We start from the raw sequence: 22,298 nt of genomic DNA on the forward strand, positions 1-22,298 counted from the left end.
GGGATTCTTCGATAACCCGAACTTTGTACGCCAAATTTAAAACACAAGTTTACTCAACACTAGTGGGCACTGTTCCATTCAAGCAGGCATGAACAGGCCTCTTGATCGGCAGGGCCCCAGCAGTCAGATCATGTGGATAGGAAATAGTTGTCTTAATGGGACAATCTCTTTAAAAATCTGCCTCACAGAAAGCGTTATCAAAGTGTTTATGTGCAAACTATTAACCGTTACATTTGGTTATACTTTTGTTAGCTTCAACTTCTCTCGTCATAAAATTAGTTACAAATATTTAAAAGGCATCTGCACTCATGACCATCAGTTAATATATAGTATCAATCTACATAAAAAGTTGGGTCACTACAATTACTTATCCTGTACTGATTCTGAGTTACAGCCTCTATTACACTCCAGAGCTGTAATCGCTATTCTGCTGGTGGAATCAATGTGTACATACATAGCATTATAAACCTGTACTGATCCTGAGTTACATCCTGTATTATACTCCAGAGCCGCACTCGCTGTGTGCATACATTACATTACTTATCCTGTACTAATCCTAAATTACAGCCTGTATTATACCACAGAGCTGCATTCTCTATTCTGCTGGTGGAGCCACTGGATACATACATTATCTATTCTGCGTTGATCCTGAGCTACATCCTGTATTATACTCCAGAGCTCTACTCACAATTCTTCTGGTGCAATCACTGTGTACATACATTACTTATCCTGTACTGTTCCCGAGTTACATACAACTCGTATTATACTACAAAGCTATATTAGCAAATCTGAAGGCTTCAGAGCTGAAATCTCTCTGGATCCCTTGCTTGTTTAGGGTTAACACAGAGCTTGTTCTGGTGCTCCCAATTTTGGGAATATCATCTTTACCATAGGCAATGAACAGATACTTGACGTAGGAAAAACTAAGTGATCCCCAGCTAAACTGTTAGGGATGTATTTGACAACAAGCTTACTTTCTGTTTCCATTAACATCCAACAGAACTGTGAGCGTGGCTCTGGAGTGCGATACCAGAAATCATAAAGGATCAGTACAGGATAATTAATGCACACAGTGACTTCACCAGCAGAATAGTGAGTGCAGCTCTGAAGTACAATACAGGATGTAACTCAGGATCAGTACAAGATAAGTAATGTAATGTATGTACACCCTGACTTCATCAGCGGTATAATACAGGATGTAATGTATGTACAGTGACTACAGAAGCAGAATAGTGAGTGCAGCTCTGGAGTATAATACAAGATTTAACTCAGACTCAGTACAGGATAAATTTACACAATAACTTTTTATGTACATTGTGTTCGACGGTGAACATACAATTCAATGATGATCAGACATCTAAATATGAGGAAGCCATTTTGTACAACTTCATGAATTTAGACAACAAAATGGCTGCTTCCTTTCTGTGCTGAAAACTAGTAATCTTACTCTTTCTGCAGGGTGATTTATCCATCTGCACCCAGACTTCTGCATTGTTATTATTGCATATCTTACTTGTGACCGCCAGTTCCGATATTGGGGGGTAGGTCACAGATCTGCGTCCACCTCTACAGTCAGTCTGCAATAGTCAGAATGTGTACACAAGACAAGCTGAACAGCCTGGAGTCCTACAAAGTGTCAGGGACAACACGGGTTGTCGATGACCAGCATCAGATCAAAACCGTACACTTCCAGAAGGTCCACGAGGAAGCTCCGGTCGCCCTGTGGGTCTAGGCCCATGCTACGGGCGTGATCAGCTGTGAGAGTCTTATCCTGGCTCGATGCCACCTCAAGAAGGATCTGGAATATCCTGTTATTCTGCTCCATGAAGAAGCTGCAGGACAAGGAGAGAAGGCAATAAGAGAAAATCTACAAATAACAGGATAGCACAGCGCTTATTTCACAAAATTAACCCTAGGGTGTATGGTGTATAGCGGTGATAATTGTAATACAGCTTTACTTACAGAATGAAGAGATCCTCCTCACAGGATGAACAGTCCCTGTCTACCTCCTGTGTGTACATCAGCAGTTGTCTGTAAAGAAAGAGAGTAATGAGAACTGACCAATCAAGTAGCCCTAGAAGGACTTAGAGGGTCTTTATACTTTTAAAATCATTTTAATTTCTCTAAATTGCACCACTCCCCATTTCTTGATATATTCTGCATGTAAACGGACTGCAGGATGAGACTACACAAGCTGTGCGAGTAGTCTCTAACCATATAGGCACATAGATCTGCATACAAGCAGTGTAGACAAACCGTAGCAGATCATTAGTGAAGGCTATATGGAAACTAGGAGAGAAAGTAAAAATGGGGAATAATGCAAAACGTAATGGTTAGTTTTCCAAGACCCTAGCAAGCAGCCGATTCTGATAAGGTAAGGGCATGTTCACATCAGCATTGAAGGCTCCGTCACAGTTTCCACCAAAAAGAGCGGACAAAAAAGTCCTGCATGCATGACTTTTTCCACTAAAAAAGTAGGAACCTGAATGGATCCCATTATATTGTCTCTGTGTTATCTGCGGGATCTAGCACTTCCATTATTTGCTTGTTTTAGCGCTAGTGTGAACGTGCCCTAAGCTGCAGTTGGCTTCTCATTTCCCTTGCAGTGGCCACTACAGGCAAAGTGTTGTATTACATGCAGCCATTCAAATAAATGGCCATCCATGTAATATCTTGACAGACTGGGTCTGTGGTTGTGACTGATGCCACTTGTTAGTCGCTCTCTTTGCTGGTTTATCGAGGGGGGTGTCGAGTGTTCATATAGAAAGAGGCTATCAAGATAGGACAACCCTTTTAATGTGAATCAGCAAAGAGGTTAAAGGGAACCTGTCACTTGGATTTTGTGTATAGAGCTGAGGACATGGGTTACTAGATGGCTGCTAGCACATCCGCAATATCCAGTCCCCATAGCTCTGTGTGCTTTTATTGTGAATAAAAACGATTTGATACATATGCAAATTAACCCGAGATGAGTCATAGCTTGAAAATATGACTCTTCTCTGGTCACACAAGTAAGATATGACTTATGCAAATTAACATAAGAGGCGGGAAATAAAAAATGCATAATACTTATTAAATTCGTCTGCAAATGAAATAAAAAAAGTGTAATTTATATGTTTAGGGTAACACAATGAAGATTTAGAAACGCTCAGTGAGGGTAGCATAGTAGAGGTGACAGGTTCCCTTTAAGAAACGACACCAATGACAATGAAAACATCAGACAAGTAGAGCCAGATCTGGTTTTATGGTGGCTTGTTATACAGGTTCACAATCACCGTACTATCTGACAAGTCACACAGGAGACACAAGAGGGGCTATTGGGTTTCTCCCTTCCAGGCGGACATAATTCTTCTAGGATAACATTTCTGTGAATTTTCCCTTTAAAAGGCAACCAGCATCCCATCTAGATTCTAAAAACATAGAAATGGGGCAATCACCTCTGATCATTAAGCCGGCGGTATTTCTCTTTGTCCGCACTGTTGATCCTCAGAAGGGGCTGGAGATGTTCCAGGTGAGTCTTCACATTTTGGTTATCTACATAAACATCATAGAGATCCTGCTTCTGCTCAAAGATCTTCTCTGTTGTACCTGGGTACGAGAAATGAATATGGGGTTAGCCATAATGCACACAGACACACATTTCAGGTCATTAATTCATGACTGAAGGTGTGTCAGCCCAGTCTCTATTTCCTGAGATATGATTAAAGGGGTTATCCAGGAAAAGATATTTATAGACTTATCCTCAGGATAGGTCATCGGTATCAGATCTGTGGGGGGGGCGACACCTGGGACCCCCACTGTTCAGCTGTTAGAAGAGGCCTTGAGTGCAGCCTCTTCCTAGGCTGAGTGACATCACTGTACATCGGTCACATGGCCTAGTTGCAGCTCAGCCCCATTCAAGTCAATGGGGGTGAGCTGCAATACCAAGCACAGCCCCTATAAAATGTGTGGCGCTGTCCAGAGCTTTGGCGAGTGCTGCGGCTCCCTGAAACAGCTACTCGGTGGGGGTGCAGGGACTCAGACCCCTGCTGATGTGATAATGATGACCTATCCTGAGCATAGTAGCCATTACACAGCAGGACAACCACCACATTGCAACCACCCGTGTTCATATGTCCTACAAGTAATTATAGGAACAACAAAGATAGGTCTTCTGCATGGGATCCCACTCTATTAACCACACAGTTGCAGCAAAGGGCCCAAAGGGCTCACTGCATGGTTCATTTAAAGGGGTTGTCCGGGTTCACAATTTCCCCCAGGCAGCCCCCTGTTATGAGCATTGGAGCATTCCATGCTCCGATGCTCTCCTTTGCCCTGCGCTGTATCATGCAGGGAAAGGGAATTTTATGGAGTTATGGTGATGTACCAGGCTCTCCATAAAGACTGCTAGGCGGAGGCTTCCGCCTAGCGGTGAGCATGGTGACATCACCGGCACCAATGTGTGGGCTTTAGCACTGCCTTAGCCGGTAAAACAGCTAGGGCAGCGGTAAAGCCTGCCCATCAGAGCCGGCGACGTCACCAGGAACACTGCTGGGCGGAAACTTTGGTTCAGTAAAAGGTTTTTAACAGTAGAAATTTATTTCTGAAGTTATTACCCGAAGTCTTGCGAGACTTCGCGAAGTAATAACTTCGGCTCATCTGAGCCAATACATTCTAATACTGTAAGGAGCACTCACTCTGTACTGTATGCTAATGAAGTTTTATGCAAATCGAATTCGGATGATTAATCCGAAGTCGATTTGCTCATCCCTAATTATGTATGTATGTCCAGGTGAACCCGGTCAACCCTTTTAATTGGGAGCCATGCAATACCACATTTCTCCTGCAGTGGCCGCCACTGAAGAAATGTGCAGTGGTGAGAACAGTCGATCATCAGACAATCAGCTGATCTCCACTAAGCCATCATTTATAGAACTAATTGTTATGGGACCAAGAAGAAAAAAATAAAACTTCACTTAGGTGTCAATTATATTTAAATATTTGATATGGCAACAAGAATTATGGTCACAGATGTCTAGTACTCACAGGCCACATAGGAAACCTCATCATCAAGGGTTTCAATATCAGCAACATTTACATAGAAGAAAGGCTTCGACTCAGGAGCGGTAACGCCAACACCAGGCAAAGTAACATTGGCAAGGCAGCAACAGCAGTAGACTGAGGGAAAAAAAAAAGAACAATGACTATAATAAAAGCAGCAATAGTGCAAAAATTGTATGAGAAGACATGGGATTTTCATGTTCCAGGCTCCCCACTCCGCTGAATTCTATTAAATCCAACTAGCATGAGAAGTTAGCTACTCCCTGCGACACGGTTGTCACGGCTGACCTACACTGACCCAGCAGCCCTTGGTTTTAACGTCAAGAAGAAAAAAAAAAGAACTAAAAGAAGAGTGTCTGTTAGACATATCTCTAATGGATAAAATCCTACTACAGGTATAGCATGAATCAAGCATGGCTATGTACTATGAGAGCGAGAGTCACTAGGACTGACTGATAAAGAAAGAAGCCCCAATGGGAGCTCACACGGAGTAGCTGTCCAACAACTACTTCCTGTCCTGGAAACTGAAGGAGCACAAAAAGCGAAAAGAGGTTACAAGAAAAAGACTGCACCGCTAAGTATGGAGCACAGACAAGTTTCCATTTCTGGCTAAAGAATTTATTTAACGGTACGTCAACACAGGGTGTAACTGCTGTGGTAAAATCTCATTCACGGTGTAGCTCCACGCAGCAGATTTTCCACCCTCAATTCCACAGCATACATTCCATATGTGAACATACCCCAAGGCGGTTGTAAATGATTAGAAAGGTATCTTTTTTTCCCCCATCGCTAGGATATGCCATCAATGTCAGATAGGCTCAAGTCCACTTCTGGCACCCACTCCCATCTCCAGAACAGGCCCCCAAAGTGAAGGACAGCGCACCACACAGGCACAGCCACTCTCCATTCACTGCTATGGGAGTTCCAAAAATAGCCAATGCGCACTCTATTCACCACTATGCGACTTACGAAAATAGTAGAGCGTGTGTTTGCCGTTTTCAGAACTCTCATAGAAGTGAATGGAGAGCATGCTGCGCACGCGCAGTGTGCTCTTCTTTGCTTCGGAAGCCCCGTTCAGGAGATAAGAGCGAATCTCAGAAGTGGGATCCGCACCCATCAGACACTGATGCCTTATCCTAGTGATATGCCATCAATGTCTAAGATGGGAATATCCATAAAGGGAACCAAAATGGACCATAAACCGCCATCATTACTTTTCAGCTGTTGACATCAGGTTTCTAATGATGTTCTTGTCTAAGGTGGCCAAGGCGCATGATCGCTGTAAAACAACTTTTATTCCACTGCAGGTGGTATGCCAAGGAGGTTCTTGAAGTCAAGCTCTCTTCGCTCCTTTCCCTCCATTTAGCATTTGATTGGTGGCCTTTTAGATGCCATTCCATCCTCAGATCTAGTGCATGCGCCACATCATCTTGTTTTCGGCGCCTATGCATTGATACCCGTAGTGTACTTGGCTCCTGGTCCTGTGACTGACGCTGATGCGCTGCAATGTTCCCCGACGCCCTCGCGAGTCTGCGTCTCCACATTGACCCTCTGAAACCAAGTACATTACAGCAGGACCAAAGTGCAGGAGCCAGAAACGATATGATACAGCACATGCGCGAGATCTCAGGATGGAATCATGCCTGAAAGAAACCCAAAGGCCATCAATCAAAGGCTAAGGAATGCGGAAAGCTTGACTTCAAGCGTGATAGTCGATGATCTCTTGACTTCAAGAACCTCATTTGCATATGCCCTGGGGGGAATAAAAGTTGTTTTACTACAATCATCTTGAACATCTTAGACAAGAGCATCTTTAACTGATGTCAACAGCTGTAAGGTAATTCTGGTGGTTTATGGTCTATTTTGGTTCTGACAGGTTCCCTTTAATGCTATACAAGTACCTACACTAAGAAAATAATAAACCATAAATATCAGACATACTATTATAGAAGAAAAAATTACCTCTGTAGCAGACAACGCCTACAGGAGGTGGTGAAAATATCAGGATACGTTTCCGTAGTAGAGCAAACTTCCAGAGGACAAAGATCTGCTCCCCGAAAAACTTTATGAACTGAGACATACAGCCGGCAGGGTGGGTGATCTACAGAAATGGCAAGCGTTCTTCATGGTAATACATAAAATGCATAACAGCTTGGCAGTTTAGCAAGAAGTAGAATCAGACTACACAAGGTTTGTTTGTAGTCTGTAACCGTGGAGACACATAGGTACATTGCAGCAAATAACAAAAATGGTTGCAGAAGTAGATGTAGCCTTCAATTCAAGGGGGGGGGGGGGGGGAGGTCAAAACTTGGTAGTCTTCAGTGAGACAGAAGCCTAGGTTCTGTAATGACATAACTTAATTTTTTATTTTTTGCTCAATGTAGCTGTATGAGGCTTTTTTTTGTGGAATTGGTTATTTTGGTAGGCCGTTGTTTTCATGCATATAAATGAGCTTTTGTGCATTTTATTCTGTATCGTGTGCGTTCAATGAACCCTGGATGTCTGCCCAATCTCATCACAGGGATCAGAGTTCTTGGAGCCGACTGCGACATTCAAAGGATTAAAAGGCGGATATCAGAGCTCAATTGTTTGAGTTGGGCTGTGTATTACATCAACTGCCCCACTCTTAAACACACGGGTACAGTGCCAATACACCCATCATAATGCAGCAACTGCCTGCCACTCATGACAAGCATATTAGTTACCACGGAGTTATCATGGGAAAAAAAATAGAAAGGGCAAAGGCAGCTCATTGATTTGTAGGATACGAGGTCACAGGTAAACATCTTACACCCCATCCCCCCACACTTTATCTTCTATGGCATAAACATCATAGTTATAAGGAAGCTTGCCAAGTCTCTTCATTCATTCAACTGTTTCATGGAGGAGGTTATGTTCCTTGAAATTAAATAGTTGCTTTCAAACACCAGAAAAATGTATCCCCCCCTCTACACATTCCTTTAAATGTGCCTCCAGCTATGATCATAAATTTCACTGATAAGTTAAAATAATATATCTTTACTCGGGGGTCATAGCTGCAAATCCAACACTTCACCCATTTATAGGATACGATTCTATATGCCTGCAGCCAACACTAGGGGGAGCTCATGAAACTATGAAAGATTTCAATTACGGATGAGGGAATCAATTCATCTCATTAGCAAGAGTCCTTCAACGGTGAGGGGCTGTCCCCACAGGTGAAGAAGCGCCCACCCTAAAGACATGTCGCCCACCCCTATCAAACTTGTGCCGGTGCTCCTAGTGATTCCGCTTCCCTAGCAGCCACCATTTGCACATGTGCCATCACTGCTCCAAGGGCAGAAGCAGAGCCTCTGCACTTGTGTCGCCACTCAAAGCAGCGGCACAGGCACAAGACTGACAGGGCTGGGCAAGATGTCTGGCCCTGACAATCAATAGGCAGGTGGGCGCTTCTTCACTTGTGGGGGACAGCCCCTCACAGGTAAAGGACTCTTCCTAATGAGACAAATCGATTCACTCATCCCTATGAGTTTTTTTTTTTTTATTAGTTCTATGTGCAATGTACAAATCCATATGCAGTAAGCTCCCTCTAGTGGTGGCTGCAGGCAGACAGAATTTCAGCATTTAACTGTATGTTTACGTAGGGCATTCGTTGCCCTGTATCGAAAACAATATCTTTGTAGTGGTTATCGCTATTGGGGAATAATTCAGCTCAGATCTCCAAACCTGAAGGTACAATCACTTTTTACAAACTCCAGTGAGGTATAGGAGTACGCATAATGTTAACACTGTAATTAGGAAGGGGATTCTGACCTTCATCTCCGGGTACAAGTGCTTGTGTATAGATGACAGCCAGTGTACACTAGGTTGGCAGGACTGGGGGGTGATGCCAGCAGGTAAGACCCCTTTCTTGTCTTCATAAAAGGCCTCCAGAGGTGTGTAGTGGCCAGGGAGTTCCAGCTGATGCCTGCAATATAGGATACGGAGATCAGTGACAGACAGGCGGCAGCTTCAGGATCCATCAGAATATGTTGGAATAAGTCTTCTACTGGACAAAAACTTCACTCACTGACAGCAAGTAGAGGTCTTCAAAATACTGAGGAACTGATAAACAGCATTTACTGGAGAACCCTTTAAACTGTAACCAGTAAATGGCCGCAAATGCTATAAATGGAGCCATCCAGATATTTTTATCACATGCCTTGATCAATATTACGTGCAGGGTACAGAGTTTGAAGTTTGACCTTCTGAAGTCCAGGAACAGTCTCAGAGCGGAGATAGTACATACTGGACTACAGTACAAAAGGGCGGAAAAAAAATGTAATCCCGCATCTCATAAGTGCCGGAAGATTAAAGGGAGTCTGTCGCAGGGAATTCACAGTTAAACCAGGGCTAGCTCAGCTAAATGTAATGCTATGTTTCACTTAGACATCTGTTGCCTCATTCTGGAGAAAAAGTACTCTTAATCCATATGCAAATGAGCAGTTAAGTGCACTGAGGGTCGGGCACAAGCTCCTCCTGCTTTCTCCACCAGCCCTTCCCTCTACTTCTTGACTAACTGGGGCAGACAAGATGACCATGCAGAAACTCGGCCCTGCCAATTAATAAAGGGGAGGGGCTTACAGAGGAAGCAGGAGGAGCTAGAGTGCGCAGAGTGGCTTGGGCCCGCCCTTGGTGCACCTAACTGCTAATCTGCATATGGATTTTACATATTCTGGATTAATGGATGAAGAGGATAAAAAAATAAACATTTCCTTGTAAGGCTGGAGACCCTCATGGAAGAAATTCCTAACTTGGCTCCGATTGGCTGTCATGCCCAAGGTTGTGCCAAATGAGGCCCATCTGTCTTTTTTCCCTAGAAATGCCTCCTTTTGTGAAAAATGACCACAAATTCCCCTCATTTTTAGGTCTGGCTTGTGGGACAGTTGGTAACTATGGGAAAGGAGTCTTCAAAGGACACTGGTGAGTAGTGTCATAACAGCAGTGGTTAAAATTAGCAATTACACCTAAGTGGCTCCTAGGGGCCCAATCTGGTAAAATACAGGATTCCTTAGCTTACCGGACTTGGTTCTCCAGAAAGTGCATGTAGCGATACAGCAGTGTGTAAGACGGTGACAGGATCCCCACAGACTTCATCCGTGCTCCTCTCTCCAGCTCGCTCTCCACTGGCATGTTGGCAAAACAAGCCAGGCCGAAGAAGCCGCCTTTACGAAAGTAACTAGAAGTAAACCAAAGAAACCTTACTACGAAAACAGCTTTACATCATCGCCCTATCTTTACCCTATCACAGCACAGCTTTCATTTTACAATAGCACTATAAGCAAAGAAAGAAGTGCTGTGATTGGTTGTCATGAGCAACAATACAAGAAACTAGTGCAGACCAACAGTGGGGCAGTTTCTCATAGCAACCAATCAGTGTTCATTTTCTAACCAACGGAACATGAAAGCTAGAATCTGATTGGTTCCAACCCGAGGCCCACGGCATTACAAGCAAATGCATACCTCCCAACATTGTATTCCCATGACATTGTAAGCTCCGCCCAGGAACGCCCACTCAAGAGCACATTTGCATAGGCCCCATTCCCTGTGAGGTCATTTGTGCAAGAGCTTAAAAAAGGGAAATAGATAACTCCGCCCATTTTCTTAAACCATCATTTTTGATCCTCACAATCACATACTGTAATTTTGTGGAAATCAGATGTATGGACATATGATTTCCTACATATGTTTTGCTTAGATTTTCTTTTTTTTTATTAATCCACAGTTAGTGTAAAAAAAAAAAAAAAAAAATTATATATTTAAAAATATTTGTTTTATACAACAAATTAGAAGAGTGGTGGCACAGGGCATATCAAAGGACAGCACATTTATATTATATGTTTGCATTTTTGGATATAAATACTTTATGGTGTTACACAGTACATATACATCACAAAGAAAAGGGAACGGACTTGAAAGGGGTTATCTCACGATTTATATATATGAAAAAAAAAAAAGATCATATAGTACATGACAATCTCGCTAGCAAACCAGCCTTGTATCTCATAGGTAGGTATCCAGAGCAACCCCTATTCACTGCTCCAATTTTTCAGCTAAATTTATTTCAAGTTGGCAGCTCAGGGAGCATGTCCTTTCTGCTGCAGCTCAGTGGGCATGTTCATTCATTCTCAGGCAGCGTGTCCTTTCTGCTGCAGCTCAGTGGGCATGTTCATTCATTCTCAGGGAGCGTGTCCTTTCTGCTGCAGCTCTGTGGGCATGTTCATTCATTCTCAGGCAGCGTGTCCTTTCTGCTGCAGCTCAGTGGGCATGTCCATTCATTCTCAGGCAGCATGTCCTTTCTGCTGCAGCTCAGTGGGCATGTCCATTCATTCTCAGGCAGCATGTCCTTTCTGCTGCAGCTCAGTGGGCATGTCCATTCATTCTCAGGCAGCATGTCCTTTCTGCTGCAGCTCAGTGGGCATGTCCATTCATTCTCAGGCAGCATGTCCTTTCTGCTGCAGCTCAGTGGGCATGTCCATTCATTCTCAGGCAGCATGTCCTTTCTGCTGCAGCTCAGTGGGCATGTTCATTCATTCTCAGGCAGCATGTCCTTTCTGCTGCAGCTCAGTGGGCATGTTCATTTATTCTCAGGAAGCATGTGGTTTTTGCTGCAGCTCTGTGGGCATGTTCATTCATTCTCAGGGAGCATGTGCTTTTTGCTGCAGCTCTGTGGGCATGTTCATTCATTCTCAGGGAGCATGTCCTTTCTGCTGCAGCTCTGTGGGCATGTTCATTCATTCTCAGGGAGCATGTCCTTTCTGCTGCAGCTCAGTGGGCATGTTCATTCATTCATTCTCAGGGAGCATGTCCTTTCTGCTGCAGCTCTGTGGGCATGTTCATTCATTTTCAGGGAGCACGTCCTTTCTGCTGCAGCTCTGTGGGCATGTTCATTCATTCTCAGGGAGCATGTCATTTCTGGTGCAGCTCTGTGGGCATGTTCATTCATTTTCAGGGAGCATGTCCTTTCTGGTGCAGCTCAGTGGGCATGTTCATTCATTCTCAGGGAGCATGTCCTTTCTGCTGCAGCTCTGCGGGCATGTTCATTCATTCTCAGGGAGCGTGTCCTTTCTGCTGCAGCTCTCTTTGCAGCTTACTGATGACACATTCTATATATTTTTCTATTTTACTATTCTATATACATATTCATATACTTATCGGGGCTTCTCTACTCAGCTGTTTCTCAGTTGTCATGCTGAAACACACAAGTTTCAGAAGCTGGGTGACAAGTAGCAATCATTACAATGCCCAAAGGAGACATCACCCAACTTCCCATGATATATATTTCTCTGCACAGTTATACATCTATACCCCTCCCTTTATACTGCCTTTCTGCCTGACCAAGTGTCAGTATCCACTGCAAAGTTGGCACACAGGAACCAGGAGGTTCAGGATGAAGAAAATGTGATGCTTCCTAGTGAAACTACGTTTGGTATATGACATCCTGGAGGATTCTTCCTTTCCATTACCATGTGGAGATATATCATTTTCATCCCCATCCTGCTACTTACATGAAATCTGACTGGACCCTGTGTGAACCGCTGGCCATGGATTTAAACTCCACTCCTTCCAGGTCTATGTCTTGAGGCAGACACCACTCCACGATGTTCCCTGAAGACAAATGGCATGGTCAGTTCATGTATGATGTGCACAAAAACCTATTCTTATGAGACATGAAAACGTAGCAGCCAAGACATCTCCGTGCAGAAACTGAACAAGTAGGGATGCGGGGAGATCGGACCCCCACTGATCAGATACTGATGATAGGTAGGTCATCAGTAAAAAAATTCTCAGAGAACCCCCTTTAAATCTCAAATGTTTGGTTGGCTTCAGAGGCAAGGGCAGAATGTGACATTAGAATGATGCCAGTTTTATAAAAAATGTGGCCCCAGGCAACAAGCAAAGTAATGTCTCTGGCTCCCCATTTATAGTTAGCGCTAAGATACAGGTGGCCCACAGTACAATAATAACTCAGCAGCCAAACAATACTATCATAGAGAGCCACATAACACCACGATACATTTCTCACACAATACCGCCATTCAATCTTCAAATAAAACTGCAATTTAGTGTCCAAATAATATCACCATACAGTGCCCAAAATAGTAAACTAGGTAATGGAAACGTCCCAGTCTTTGAAGGAAAATAAGGGTCATGGGCAAATACCCAGTTTGCCACCCCAGCCCTGCATAGGTAATCTGAATAGCAAACAAGATTAAAGGGTCCCTGTCACATTGAACATGCCGGCAGCCGGTTATAGAGCAGGAGGAGCTGAGCAGATGATATATGGCTTTAAAGGAAAAGATTCACTTAATCTTGTAATTCATGCATTTAAATTCCTGCTCGTAGGAGGCGGTCCTATCAGTGATTGACAGCTCTCTCTGTATACACAGTCATAGACGGCATTCTGTCAATCACTGATAGGACGCCTCCTGGACTTCAATGACCAGACTGAGCAGGAATTTAAATGCATAAATGACAAGATTGGGCCTCCTGCACACGACTGTAGGTGTCCCGTTGCTATATTGCGGACCGTATATGCGGATCCGCAATACACGGGCACCATTCCGTGTGCATTCCGTGGGGTTCCATTCCGCAAAAAGGTAGAACTCGATCTTTTTGCAGGACGGACGAATGCCGACCCATTCAAGTTGAATGGGTCTGGATCCGTCCCGGCGGCCGCAAGTAGGTTGCCCGTGCATTGGGGAACGCAAATAGCGGTCCCCAATGCATGGGACGAAACGAATACGTTTGTGTGCAGGAGGCCTTAGCTGAATCTTTCCATAAAAGTATAAAATCGACACGGCTCAGCTCTCTCTGCTTACATTCCATTCTCACGGTGACAGGTTCCCTTTAAAAGAACACTCCACGCAAAACAGATATAGTTTATCAAAACTGGTGTAAAGTAGAACTGGCTTAGTCGCCCATGGCAACCAGATTCCACCTCTCATTTTTCAGAGCTCCTTTGGAAAATGAGAGGTGGAATCTGATTGGTTGCTATGGGCAACTAAGCCATTTTATTTTGTGCAGGTCAAAAACACAGAACAGGAGCAAATCCTTCCATTATGGTTTATCTCTTTGGAGGCTCCATTCCTGGAAATTGGATCACAATCACTGAAGGAAATAACTGACCAAATACTGAGGTGTGAATGAGGCCTAAGGGCCCACACTAGGTATAAGGCTTATTTAATACTGTGCTATCATTTACCACGTGGCATGCGGTAAAAAGACGGTAATGGAGAATATCAGTTTTACTCAGCGTCACTTTATATTAAAAGTTTCTGCAACTTAGGGTGAGTTCACATCACCGTTATGGATTCCGTTTTTGTTTTCCGTTATAACATGGTTATAACAGAAAATAACGGAATCCATAAGACGGAAGTCAAAACAGAAGCTTTTAAGATGCATTCCGTTTTGATCCTTCATAATTGAAGTCTATGGGCAGCATAACGGATGCGTCCTGGTTTCCATTAGGCCTCATGCACATGACCGTTGTTTTGGTCCGCATCCGAGCCGCAGTTTTTTCGGCTTGGATGCGGACCAATTCACTTCAATGGGGCCGCAAAAGATGCGGACAGCAATCCGTGTGCTGTCCGCATCCGTTGCTCCGTTCCGTGGTCGGCAAAAAAAATATAACATGTCCTATTCTTGTCCGTTTTGCGGACAAGAATAGGCAGTTATATCAATGGCTGTCCGTGCCGTTCCGCAAATTGCTGAACGCACACGGATGCCATCTGTGTTTTGCTGATCCGCAATTTGCGGACCGCAAAACACACAATGGTCATTTGCATGAGGCCTTAGGCAGGAGTCCAGTCCTGCAGAGCAGAAACCAGACGGATCCGTTATGCTGCCCATAGACTTGTATTATAAAGGATAAAAACAGAACGCATCTTAAAGGCTTCTGTTTTGACTTCCGCCTTATGGATTCCGTTATAACGGAAAACAATAACGGGATCCATAACGGTGATGTGAACCCGCCCTTACAGAAACTTCCTGCCCAGATAGAAACCAATGCTTTAACTATAAAAATCACTAAAAGGAATTTACTGAAGTTTCTTGGAAAGCCTGGGGGACAACTGGCCACTACTACAACTCTTGTCACCCAGCTTTCTAGAGTTCAGAATGGTTCATCTATACAGCGACACATGCCTGGATACCACTGCTCTGTTTATAGGGGCATTCCAGGAAAGGCAGTCCTATTGATTAAGGAGTTTTCCAGGACTTAAAGGGCATCTGTCAGCAGATTTGTACCTATGACACTGGATGACCTGTGGCACGTGTGCTTGGCAGCTGAAGGCATCTGTGTTGGCCCCATTTTCATATGTGCCTTTTTCAACGTTTTAATTTTGTCCAACTTTGGGGGGGTATGATCCCCTCTACAATGCATTATACAGGTGTATTGTAATGCATTGACTGTCAGTGTGTTACACCGACAGCCTGCTTGCCCTGGGTCTCACAGGTTTCAGTAGAAGGCAAGCCCCAATGCCCATTTTGCTGTGGGGCCCAGTCAGTTCTAGTTATGCCCCTGTACGGAGCTGTGCTAGGTATGATATGAATAGGCCACAGCATTTGTACTACAGTGCAGCCCCTTCTAAAAGCTAATTGGCGGGGGTGACATGAGTTGGACCCCCAGCAATCTGATATTGATGACCTATCCTGAGCACTGGTCAGGGTTTCCAACTTCCATATCTTTTTAAATTACCCTCCACCCACAGAGCAGGGCCTGTTATATAGGAACCCCCTTGATGTTTGGCGCTGGCTCCACCACTGTCTTTACTGCGCTTCCGTGGGGGCACGTGCTTGGGGACATATGACGCTGTGGCCAGTCATTGCCACAGAGCCAGAACCTATCGTCAGGCAGGTAAGCATACTTTCTTTGACAGGTGCCGTCTGATCTAGGGGGCATTTAAAAAACACATGGAAAACCCCTTTCAAGGGAACCGGTCATCAACTTTATGCTGACCGTACTGAGGGCAGTATAAAGTAATGACAGAAATGCTGATCTCAGCGGTGTGTTGCTCATGAGCTAATAGTAAGTGGTTGCTGAGAACCAGCATGATAATCATTGCAGCCCGGGCCTTGAAAGAGTCAAATCTACCTGAGAAGAGTCCTGGTTATTATAATCTCCTGCTCTCCTGCCCATCTGCTGATTGGCAGTTCTCTCCTAGAGAGAAAGGGAGAAAACTAGGTAGAAGACTGTCAGTCATCAGCAGGTGGGCAGGAGATTATGAATAACCAGGACTCTTCTCAGGTAGATGTGACTCTTTTCAAGGCCCAGTCTGCAATGATTGTGATGTTGGTTCTCGGCAACCACTTACTTTTAGCTGATGAGTGACAGATCGCTGACATCAGCATTTCTGTCACTACTTTATGCTGCCCTTAGTGAGGTCAGCAACAAGTTGATGACAGGTTCCCTTTAACATTAGTTCTATCTTCAGCTGTCACAACATACTAGAAGTAGTTGTTTCAAAACTCGTGCCACCGGATAGCCGTTCACTACTGGAAAATGAATTTACTGGAAAGTAAGAGGAAAGTTTAGAGAAAGAGGAAGAACAAGCGACCAGAACGTGAACTTTACTAGAACACAACTTCTACAAACCTCAATGCTAACTAACATTCAGCAGCAGGAAAGGAGGCCGTGTGGTAATAGTAAACTTCTCAGCGGCCTAGAGGACACGCATTGTACCTGCTAAAAGGACAGGGGCCGATAGTGTGTCCCTGCACAAACCGCACTGCATAACCACGGGAATCTGAGGTAAAACGTCTGCGGTTCTGCCGTACAGTACAACTGAAGGGACTTCAACATTTGACAAGGTGATTGACAACTGGAAGTTATCAATCTTTTCATACATTTCCAGGAGGAGCAACAGAGGGACGACGACACAATGCACAGAAAATGCTTTTCTATGAGGAATACCACCTCTTTATTTATACTACACAAGTTTACCATTCTGGAGTCTGGGAAAGCTGGGTGACAACCAGAGAGATGTAATGGCTAAAAGGTTCATCCCCGAACTTTATAATTAGAATAGCTATAAACCGACCTGTGAGGGCCACATAAATAACGATACAATTCCTACAATAAACCTATGTATGCCCAGATCATTTGAAGCCCAAACAATCATAAGTATCAAAAAAAAAAAAATCTTTATTTCATGTTATAATTAATAAAAGATTAAAAATCTACATAGAGGTCCACATTACAAGATGGGTTACATAAAAGAGGGACCACTAGAAAAGGCTAGCGATGAAGCACTATATATATCTCAGTAGACCAACATGTATATCGCGATATTGGGCGTGTAGGACTGGTGGTCATGTGTCGGGACAAAACAAACGGCGGGATAGTGTGATGCGCATTATGACTATGGCGTCCGCCATATCAGGCTACGATCGGCACTTAAACTAACTACTCAGGTGATTCATGGACTTCTTTGATTTATGACGGTAAATAGATGCAACCATCTCACTGCCCCTCACAAAGCCATTGGGCGAGTGAGGGGCACTGGTATGGCAGGGATGTATATGGTAGAACATTGTTTTTAGGCATTTTTGTCCATATTATTGTTTGATCACATCGAGTGTGTTGCGGAATACTAATGGTACCAACACGCACTATGGCGTCGGTCTACTCAGATATATAGTGCTTCATCGCTAGCCTTTTCTAGTGGTCCCTCTTTTATGTAACCCATCTTGTAATGTGGATCTCTATGTAGATTTTTAGTCTTGTATTAATTATAACATGATGACATTTTTTGATACTTCTAATTGTTTGGACTTCAAATGATCTGGGCATACATATGTTTATTGTAGGAATTGAACTTTATAATTATTTGCATTAATAGGTTTAAAGTCTGATATTTTTTTGGGTACAAATTTATTAATGACTTTTTTTTCCATTCTCCTCTGGAGGTGTAACCCTCCCCCGCTGCTTCATAAGAAACAGGTGCCAGATAAGATCACACAGAGTCACAAGACAGACAATAGGGACACGTGTCTCGCACACCCAGGCAGATAGGAAGGGGTATACCCATCCTCCACAGCAGCACACAGGTGTCGATTATGGAATTAAAGGGGTAGTCCAGAAAATAAATAATTATTTTAAACCATACAGATTATCAGCAGTAATTGCTATTCTCTGGACAACCCCTTTAACTACTGACAGCTATTCATTAGGATGGACTCACATGTTGCAGACAGAATTTTGTGCCTGGCAATGTAATGTAATTCCGCAGCAAAGAACAGTACAATGCAAATGAATGAGGTTTTAACAAACCCCCAGTCACACAACGTAAAAAAAATCCACTACAGATTCTCAAATACACAATGCGTGAAACCCATCACAAAAATCAAAAACAATGGGGGAGATTTATCAAACTGGTGTAAAGTAGAAGTGGCTTAGTTGCCCATAGCAACCAATCAGATTCCACCTTTCATTTTCCAATGGAGCTGTGAAAAATGAAAGGTAGAATCTGATTGGTTGCTATGGGCAACTAAGCCAGTTCTACTTTACACCAGTTTGATAAACGTCCCCCAATACCTGCACGTAACACACGCAGATTTCATTGTGAATTTTGGTACTGATTCATAAGGTGTCTCCACACATCAGGGCCGCTGTGCTGCGTTTTGGATGCAGCAAAATAAAAAAAAAAAACGCATTTGGTTTTTGCTGCAACATACCTGCGGTTATGGAGAATTTTCTGCCAGCAAAGGGAAAACACACAGCAGACTTAAAGGAGTCTGATGCGGTTTCCACCTATCTTGTATACGCAACCGGCAAAGTCCCGGAGGGGGGGCATGCACAGCCGCCCTCCATTCATTTCTACAGGGCCACCAAAAATAGCTAAGCGCTGGCTTGGCTATTTCCGTCAACCCCATAGAAATGAATGGGAGCAGTGGCTAATAACTATTAGATCGTGGGGGTCCTACCGCTGAGACTTCCACCGATCCAGAGATCATGTACCCTGTAGAGCCCACTAAAATAGACGGAGCAGCCGGTAAGAAATGCTTGCCGTCACTCAATTTATTTCTATGGGCGTTCCATAGATAGACTATTAGGCTAGGTCTACACGACGACATTTGTCGCGAGACAATTTTTAAATTGATAGTCTATAGTGTCGCACTGCGACAGTCGCAAAAAAGCCATTTGAGATGGATTTTTCTGCGACTGTGGCGTCGCAGTCACATTGCCACACCATAGACTATCATTATAAAAATTGTCACGCGACAAATGTTGCACATGTCATCGTGTAGACCCAGCCTTACAGTGCTTGGCTATCTCCTGCACTCTCATAGAAATGAATGGAGCAGAGGTGCTCATTTCCAACCAGCTGCTCCATCTATTTCAGGAGGGCTACACAGGGTACAGGATCTCATGATCAGTGGGAGTTCCAGCGGAAGGACCCCACGATCTAATAGTTATTCCCAATATTTCTGTGCATAATATACGCACCATACATATACAGACACCACACATGCCCTTCAATCATGTAAAATCTCAAGACAGTCGTCCAAAAATGACAAAAATTAACAATCCTTTGCAGGGCAAATAATCTGTCCTGGTGAATATGACCACAATCAGAACAACGCTCAATGAAAAAACTCAAAATAACCGCTCCGAAAAACAAAATTAATATTGGCACGGCCATCCCATCATTATAATACATTGTCATAATTTACACACATAGTCATCACTTTATACATTGTGCATGTAATCCCTATAATATACAGTCATTATAATGTACAGGTAGTATATAGTGATCAGTACAATACACAGTATTCATTATATACAGAGATCATTAGACTATACAGTCATCACTATAATACAGTCATAATTTACACCATCCATTACACATAGTCATATATACAGTCATTGTACATATATTCCCTATAATATAGTCATTATAATGTACAGGTAGTATAGTTATCACTATAATACACAATCACCTACACCATCCATTACACATACAGGCATCACTATATACAATCATTGTACATATATTCCCTATAATATACAGTCATTATAATGTACAGGTAGTATAATCATCGTTATAATACATAGTATTCAGTCTATACACATATAGTCATCACTATAATGTACATTTTATAACAATTATCATAATAGTCTTTAATCTGATACAGTCATCATTATAATGTACAGTTAGTATATATTGATCACTAGCATTCATTATATACAATATACAGTATTCACATACACAGTCATCATCGAGGTCGGTCCCCAGGCTCCACTTACCGCTCCTGGAATCGAATGTGACCACGAACACCGCCACTATGTGATCATCCTCCAGCTGGGGCAGGGGGCACAGCTCCCCCGGTGGGGTACGGCTCCAGCTCGCCCCATAGCCCCGGGGCCATTTGCCGTCGTGGTCTCCCTCCGGGATAGGACTAACAGCCGGCGCCTCGGCCCAGTCCAGAAGCGGAGCCCGGTCAGTTCGCCCGGCCATTCCGCAGAGAGCTGTCAGCAGCCCCGGGCGACGGAAGTGACGAGGAGGAGCCAACTACTTGTGAAACCGCTCTATCTTCCCCGTGTGTAGGGAGCGATAGACTACTTTCACTACTGACGTCATTTCCGGCGGCGACCTGAACAGCTGTTGTGCCCAGAGCTGCCTGTCATGGACAGACACAAAGGGGTTTGTCTAATTTCTGACAACTGGGGCATTGTGTCTGACTACCCCCCATGTAGTGGCTTCACCCCAGCGCTATGTACACCCAGCAACATGGGGGAAGGATGGGAGGCGGGGGGTTCTCCTCCTCCCAGACATGGTGTCTGTGATAAATTATTGATGAAGCTATTACTGTGTAAAATCCATCAGTGCCTCACTGGAAACCTGGCAAACACTGGCAGAAACACGTACAGCCTGGCCGCAGACGTCTACTGGGCCACAGGTCAATTCTATACAGCACAGAGAGGTCTTTTATTTCTCAATAAGTTAAATGTAATCAGCACAAGTTTCTAATATACTTTATTTCCATTGATCACCAATTTCAACATCTCTGCTTGCTGTCAATGACGTTCTTGTTTACATCCAGAAGCGAAAACCCTATGCTGACCCAATACTTCTCAAAGCCGAAGGTTTGTTGCAATTATAATCCAGGATTGTCTCTAGACCAGGCATGTCCAAACTGCAGCCCTCCAGCTGTTGCAAAACTACAACTCCCAGCATGCCCTAATAGCTGTAAGCTATCCAGGCATGCTGGGAGTTGTAGTTTTGCAACAGCTGGAGGGCTGCAGTTTGAACATGCCTGCTCTAGATGGTGTTTAGACAGCAGGAACCATGATTGATGTGCCTACAAGAACGACAGGATGAACGAGTGAAACGGCGGCACATATAGATAGGCAGATTATCAGGAACGGTCCCCAAGGTCCCAACTCTAGTGTCAGGACTACAGTTGAGCGGACACCTGGATGTTCGTGTTCGGCCAAACTTCACAAAAAAGTTTGAGTTCGGGACCCGAACTTGACCTCATTGGAGTCAATGGGGTCCCGAACTTTGGAGCACTAAAATAGCTGTAAAAAAGTAATGGAAAGGGCTAGAGGGCTGCAAATGGCAGTAAAATGTGGTTAAGAGCATGTACAGCCAGCCAGTAGCGCAGGGGCAACACGTGAGGTGCAGGGTGGACCGATGAGGGGCCAAATAATAACACACAGTTCATCAGTTTAGGCTACTTTCACACTAGCGTTCATGGGTCTGTTCGTGAGCTCCGTTTGAAGGAGCTCACGAGCGGACCCAAACGCCTCCGTCCAGCCCTGATGCAGTCTGAATGGACGCGGATCCGCTCAGACTGCATCAGTCTGGCGGCGTTCAGCCTCCGCTCCGCTCGCCTCCGCACGGACAGGCGGACAGCTGAACGCTGCTTGCAGCGTTCGGGAGTCCGCCTGGCCGTGTGGAGGCGAGCGGATCCGTTCAGACTTACAATGTAAGTCAATGGGAACGGATCCGCTTGAAGATGTCACCATATGGCTCAATCTTCAAGCGGATCCGTCCCCCATTGACTTTACATTGAAAGTCTGAACGGATCCGCGCAGGCTACTTGCGCACTTGCGAAATTTTTTAAAGTTATTAATGCAGACGGATCCGTACTGAACGGAGCCTCCGTCTGCATTAATATGATCGGATCCGTTCAGAACGGATCCGATCAAGCGCAAGTGTGAAAGTAGCCTAACTCATGGTTAGCAGAAAGCCTCCCTGGGCTGGAAGCACAGTGTTGAGGTGGACAGCATG

The 22,298-nt window shown here is 44.1% G+C and overlaps 1 protein-coding gene across 1 annotated transcript; it reads right to left on the bottom strand.

The window, feature by feature from the left end:
* Positions 1–1,164: 1,164 nt before the first annotated feature.
* On the bottom strand, positions 1,165–20,546 carry DENND11 (DENN domain containing 11). Its single transcript, XM_044272404.1, has 9 exons — positions 20,309–20,546; positions 12,567–12,666; positions 10,079–10,237; positions 8,833–8,986; positions 7,003–7,141; positions 5,026–5,157; positions 3,438–3,588; positions 1,963–2,031; positions 1,165–1,832 (listed from the first exon to the last, which is right to left on the bottom strand). Exons 1-9 carry the CDS (start codon positions 20,517–20,519, stop codon positions 1,637–1,639), a joined length of 1,311 nt encoding a protein of 436 aa, XP_044128339.1. The 5' UTR covers positions 20,520–20,546; the 3' UTR covers positions 1,165–1,636.
* Between the last annotated feature and the right edge of the window lie 1,752 nt (positions 20,547–22,298).

The sequence above is a fragment of the Bufo gargarizans genome, chromosome 11 (genome assembly GCF_014858855.1).
Source record: "Bufo gargarizans isolate SCDJY-AF-19 chromosome 11, ASM1485885v1, whole genome shotgun sequence".
NCBI lineage: Eukaryota > Metazoa > Chordata > Amphibia > Anura > Bufonidae > Bufo > Bufo gargarizans.

Bases quoted from the DNA above. Each gene is read 5' to 3' on its own strand.
- DENND11 (XM_044272404.1), bottom strand. From the start codon at position 20,519: ATGGCCGGGCGAACTGACCGGGCTCCGCTTCTGGACTGGGCCGAGGCG. The intron at 8,987-10,078 runs GTAAGCTAAGGA...CCTATATTGCAG, and splicing joins TTTCTGGAGAACCAAGTCCG to GCATCAGCTGGAACTCCCTG. The intron at 2,032-3,437 runs GTGATTGCCCCA...CTTTCTTTACAG, and splicing joins CGCCGGCTTAATGATCAGAG to ACAACTGCTGATGTACACAC.